Source organism: Tupaia chinensis, unplaced genomic scaffold (assembly GCF_000334495.1).
Source record: "Tupaia chinensis unplaced genomic scaffold, TupChi_1.0 Scaffold146177_1, whole genome shotgun sequence".
NCBI classification, from domain to species: domain Eukaryota; kingdom Metazoa; phylum Chordata; class Mammalia; order Scandentia; family Tupaiidae; genus Tupaia; species Tupaia belangeri.
In genome coordinates this window covers 1753662-1759942 of record NW_006206032.1, presented here as the reverse complement: position 1 = coordinate 1759942, position 6281 = coordinate 1753662, and the positions used below count along the sequence as shown (strand labels likewise).

The 6281-nt window shown below is 39.6% G+C and overlaps 1 protein-coding gene across 4 annotated transcripts in view; it reads left to right on the top strand.

Annotated features, from left to right (window-relative positions):
* The window catches only part of TTC27 (tetratricopeptide repeat domain 27), a 182242-nt gene that overhangs the window by 128503 nt on the left and 47458 nt on the right, over positions 1 to 6281 (top strand). For all 4 annotated transcript variants that reach the window (XR_003547960.1, XM_014584280.2, XM_014584281.2 and 1 more), the window contains exon 14: positions 5203 to 5301. Coding sequence is in view for 3 of the 4 variants with exons in the window: in XM_014584280.2 (XP_014439766.1) it covers positions 5203 to 5301 (99 nt within the window). In the remaining variant the exon portion in view is untranslated. The remainder of the gene's footprint in view (positions 1 to 5202; positions 5302 to 6281) is intronic.

Genomic DNA, 6281 nt, shown 5'->3' with positions numbered 1-6281 from the left:
CAGATATATCTTGATCCTCAAGTATATACAACTCTTTTTTTTATTCCTTTTTTTTTTTTTTGCTGGAGGGTACATGCATGCCCACCAGAGAGAGAGAGAAAGCACCCTCCAGTGGAGCCTAATCATGCCACAATTTTTTCCTCCATTTCTCCATACCTATTAGGATCCTGAGTACAGATTCAGATATCTAGAGAGCTCTTCAAACCAGTGGGGCTAGGATTTGTCTTTTTTTCCTAGTTTTTGCTATAGGGCTTATGCACTCACTAGAGAGATGGGGGGAAAGTGAGAAATCATCCCTTGGGAGAGATAGCCACACTGCAATCCCTTCTGCTCCATTCTTCACTGGGGATGTTGGGCATGCAAGCACCTGCACCCAGAGTCCAAGCGACTGAGTCCGAGACTCAAACCGCAGTCAGCCATGTGGGAGTCCAGTGCCTTAACTACTATACGACCTGCCGGCCCCTTTAAAGATCGTTTTAAGTTAATTTTTTGTGTATGATTGTACAAGAAGAATCCAACTTTATTCTTTTACATGTAGATATCTAGTTGTTTGTCACATAACCATTTGTTGATAAGTCTGTTCTTTCTCTATTAAATGACCTTGTCAATCTAGTCAAAAATGAATGGACTGTAAAGGTAGGATTTTATTTATGGACCATCAGCTCTATGTCTGTGTATATGCCAGTAGCATCCTCTTGTTACTGTTAGTTTTGTAGGAAGATGTGAAAATGGAAAGTGGGAGTACTGTTTGTTTTTCTTTTTCAGAATTGTTTTGAACTCTACCTAGGGGTTCATGTGGGATATAGCCTCCTTAACCTCTATGTCACCTGCCAGCACTATGGTGTTTTTTTTTTCCAAGAGTTATTTTGCTTTTAGTATGCATGTACTCACCAGAGGGACAGAGAGAGACAGAAAGCAAGAAATCACCTCCAAAGGGGACAGTCAAGCCACAATCCCTTCTCCTCCACTCTCTTCTTGGGATTTTGATCCCACATGCATATGCACCCAGCATGAGTTTCAAGGTGCCATGCCTGGGACTCGAACAGTGGGTAGGCCATGTGAAAATCCAAGTCTCTCAACTACCATGCCACCTATCGCCCCCTGATGTTCTGCTTTTAAAAGTATATCCATCTTGGGACCAGCAATGGCATAATGATTATGTTGCTGGACTCCCACATAGTTGACCGCAGTTTGAGTCTTAGACTCAGCCACTTAAAACTCACTCATACCAGGCACATGTGCATGCGTGCCCACAATCCCAAGAGGAGAATGAAGGAGAAGGGATTACAGTGTGGCCATCCTCTCTGAGGGGTGATTTCTCACTTTCTGTCTCTGTCTCTCTGGCAAGCATATACACCCTGTAGCAGAAATGTCACTATTGGTCCTAATAGTTTAAGCAGTAGTTTAAAATGGAAAAAGTAGACTGGCTCTGTAGTATAGCAGTAACGCGCTGCTCAAGACAAACTGGATGATACATGGTGACCTTGGCTCCAGTTCTTGGCCTAATTAGCCTGAAACGTTCCAGGTGTGTGTGCGTAGGGCCCAGTGAGCTAGTGGACCTGAAGAAAGGATTTAGCATGTTCAGACCTTGGGGAAGGTGTTTCTCTTTCTCTTGCACACACACACATACTCTATCATGAATTTTAAAAAAAGAAATTAAAGGAAAAAAAAAAGAGGCACCGAATATTCTCCTTAGTTCCTCAAATTCTGATAACCTCAACTGAGAAGCAAGGTAAGAGTGATTTAGTGGATCATTCATAAGCGAAGGAGATGGGAGGGATTGTGGCCTGGTGGGTTGTGTGAGCCGGATCCCACATGGCTGGTTGTGCTATTTGAGTTCCAGACACAACGGCTTGAAAAAATGCTAAGCACATGAGCGTGTGTGCTCAAAATCCAGGAGGGGGGAACGGAGAAAGGAATACAGCATGACCACTCTCCATGGGGGATGCTTTCTCACTTTTTTTCTCTCTGTGTCTGTCTCTGGCAAGTACACATACCCTCTAACAAATTAAAACAGGAAAAAAAAAAAAGCCATTGCATGGTTTGAAAGAATAGAAAATATGTAAAGGTTATCTCTCATCATAGTATGTTATCAATAAGTGAAGTCTAATAGCTAATGATTCTAAGATTTTTGTTCAAATGTAAATTATTAAACCAATAGCACAAATAACTAAAAAATACCATAAATAACATATATTAAATTAAGTCATCTATCTGATTTTCATTAAATTTGTTTTAGTTCTAAGACTCTGATTATGAAGCATTAACTGGCTTAAACATTTTTGTAATAAATAGTAATCCCATTACTAGCCTGTTTTAGTGCCATAAGCTAATTTAGGACATTTGCAGCCTTTTAAAATCTTTTCAGGTGGACTGAAAAAAATTAAGTTCTTTATTTAGATCTTGAATTTATATGTGTAGTTTTTATAATACATGGGAAATAGTATTTGTTCTTTGCTGATGCAGAAAACCAGCAGTGCACCTTCATTTTGAGAGCCTTGAGAGCCTTGTTCTTGATTTAGCCCCAGATTGAGATAGTTCTCATTCCAAGTAAACTTGCTACCATAATTCATTGTACATAAGATGCTTTCAATTGTAAGAGGCACCTCTTCTAGCCCCCTGAGATGGCTTTTGTCAACAAGAGTAGAACAGACAGAGGGGGCCAAAAGAAGACTAGTTAGACTCATTACCATTATTACCATTGGGACTCATTACCATTGAGTCCTCCATTCTCCTCTCAGGATCTTGGGCTCACACGCACATGTGCCCGGTGTGAGTATTAAGCCACCAGGTCCAGGACGCGAACCTCGGTCGACTACGTGGGAGTCCAGCGACATAGCCATTACGCTAACTGCTGGCCCCTAGAGGCACCTTTAAGTACCACTTAGTATAGAAAAAAAAAAGTCACCTATAAAAGTCTGACAAGCTATTGTTTTTTTTTCCCTTCCTTTTAAATGTAAGTTTATTTTGTATCTTTCTTTCATGAAGAGACTACACACAGTTACCCTCAATGAGATTTTGTCATACTGCGATCCTCTCTCTAGCCTCTAGCCTGCAAGGATCCTAGGCATGTGTGGTGTACCTGGCCTATTCAGGTTGACCCAGGCTCTGAGCCTGGGCCTCCCATATTGCCTCTTACATCCTGCAGCAGCAGCCCCCCCCCCCCCCCCCACCTGTGTCATTTTGGCTGTGCCATTACAAGTTACTGGTTTTTAAGGTACAACACTGTTTCAGAAATGTTAAATGGTGAAAAAGAAGTGTACCTTAGAATTGATGAAATACTGGGACCAGCAGATGGCATAATGGTTACGTCGCTGGACTCCCATGTAGTCGACTGTGGTTCAAGTCCCAGACCCAGCAGCTTGAAACATGCTGGGCATGTGTATGTACGTGCCCCAAATCCCAAGAGACTGGAGGAGAAGGGATTGTAATGCGGCCATTTCCCCAGGGGGTTATTTCTCACTTTCTGTCTCTTTTATCTCCAGCAAGTACACATGCCCTTATTGCAAAAATCTCTCTCAAAAAAAAAAAAAATTGATGAAATACCATACACAAATTTCAAAGCATTCAACTTGCTTGGAATTTAGAAAGCTTGTCTGGTCCTTTCAGACTTTAGGTCCTCTCAGAATGTATTATGCTTAGTGAGTGTGGTTTGGTGCACTGAAGCTCTTTTCATTTGATTCTATAAATAACCAGATAAAAGCAAAGCGGTGAGCTCATTTTTAAGTTGCTAAAAGTCCCATGATTCAAAAGAGTCAACTTCTAGCTTTTTGTTTCAACCTAATTCCTCTGCTTCTCCCCCACTCCCACCAGACACCCCCCCTCCTCTTTTCATGCATTACCTATTCCTCCAATAAAAATCTGTTCTCTATAAAGGCTGTTAGCAGTTATTTATAACCCCTTGTGAATTTATGGCAAGTGTTAAATTGCCCAAGGATGTTTGCTTTCTAAGCCTTATCTCTAATTATGGGCTAAAAATCTTTATCTGCTTTAAGAACTTTCAGGCCTTAGCTGGCCATATGGAATAAGTTTTGTAGAACTGGCTGAGGGAGGAGGGATGTAGACTGCTTCTGTGGAAGGCTTTGCACAGGTAACAGGGCCCCTCATTCTCTTTCCTATCCTGAAGTTTCAGCCAAATCTATCTGGTGCCTAGCTGCCTCTGTACCGGAGATCAGGAAGAAAGTAGACTTCATTCTACTACGGGCTTTACTGATGGTGTCTAAAAGGGAAAAAACTCAACTGCACTTCTGACTAACTTCATTGCATTTTTTTTTCTTTTTAGAGGTTTTCGCTGTAGGGCGCCTGCACTCGCCAGACAGACAGAGAGAGACATAGAGACAGAAAGCGAGAAATCACTCCCCAGGGGGGATGGTCACACTGCCCTTCTCCTCCATTCTCCTCTTGTTCATTGCATTTTTAAATCAGTTTTATCTCTCTTTTGATGGGGGCTATTGAATTTTAAGGCAACTCTCTGAGGTAAAGAATCCTTTTGTAATTTGAGTACTTCCTATTTTACCTGTTTTTAAAACTCAGTGTTTACAAGTCTTATTGACTTAAGTCAGACTTTACATTGTGAATGACTATTTGGTAATCCAGATTCTGAGACTTCTTTTTCTAAATTATTTTCAGACATGCCTAAGCAGGTATGTACCAGGGCCATTTGACTCTGGGTTAAACTTCAGCCATACTTGTGTCTAATCAAAAGAAGAAAGCAATAAGTTGTCCTTTTCTGTTTTTAATACATTCATCAGTTGTTATTCTCCTGATACTTTGTATACTTTTTAGGGAATAGATGCACAGGTTTCTAATATCAGGCTCTCCTAAAGACGCTTATAAACAAACAGAGCTTTCCATTGTGTTTAGGAAAATTGGTTACCCTGAAGTATGGTCTTTCTCAGCAAAAGATATGCATTGATATTGCACATATTTTCAGTGTTAAATTAGCTTGAAAAGTTATATGGAAAAACTAATCTCCATTGTTAAATTTCCTACATTAAATGTACGACATGCATGTATTATTCTTTATAGCAGTGGGTTTGTTAATAGTATTGGTTCATTGGAAAAGTCATGATGCATTTTGCATCAGAAAACAGAAAAATGCATCATGACTTTTCTGACAACTGACTATATTAAATAATTTTCAGATGATAACCTGTAAATGTGTGTTCTTGAATGAGTTTTATTTTACTTTGGTCTTTGCAGCTCGGGGTTTGGTTTTCTCTAGGCTGTGCCTATTTGGCCTTGGAAGACTATGGAGGTTCAGCTAAAGCCTTTCAACGCTGTGTGACTCTAGAACCTGACGTAAGTTTATTTGCTCTTCTTTCCTTATTATGGCTCTGCAGTAATCTCTAAATTGCCTGAATTGTATATATTCAAAGAAAGGTCACAACTCAAGGCATGGATTTATAAATCTGGAAATAAGTGTCTTTTCATAATAGCTAAGTTTTTCATGCTTTAATTTAGGAAATAATTTTGATAAAGCAATTCTCCAATTGCTGGACTCCCATATAGTTGACTGCAGTTCAAGTCCTGGACCCAGAGACTTAAAAACTTGTGCTGGGAACAATTGCATATATGCCCAAAATCCTGAGAGAAGAACGGAAGAGAAGGGATTATGATGTGATCATCCTCCTGGGAGGTGATTTCTCACTTTCTGTCTCTCTGTCTTTCTCTTGTCGCTTCAGTGAGCATACATACCCTATCTCAAAAATCTCTCAAATATATTTTTTGACATATATGTGTATGCGTGTATATATGCATACACTCACACACATACACACACACACATACTTGGCTAAAGAGTACAGTAAAATATCATGTGTATGTTGTCATTTGCAAATATACTGGCTATGTTTATATTATTAGAAAGTTATTTTAGTGTGAAATCTTTATATATTCCAATTTTATTAAGATAATGATTCACATACCATATGATTCACACACTTAAAATGTACAATTCAGTGATTCTTACTATATACAAAGTTGTGCAACCATCACTACAGTCAATTTGACCCCAGGGTCATCTTTTTATTGCTGAGTTGTAAGATTTCTTTGTACATCCTAACTACAAATCCTCTATCAGATAAGATTTGAAATGCTCTCCCATTCTTTTAGTTGCTTTATTCACTCTATTGAAAGAATACTGTGATGTGGAAAGGTATTTTTTTTTTTTACTTTCCCAGAGGGGCATGTGTACTCACTAGAGACAGAGAGAGGAAGGGGAAAAGTGAGAAAACACTTCCTATGGATGACGCTCATGCTGCGAGCCCTTCTCCTTCCTT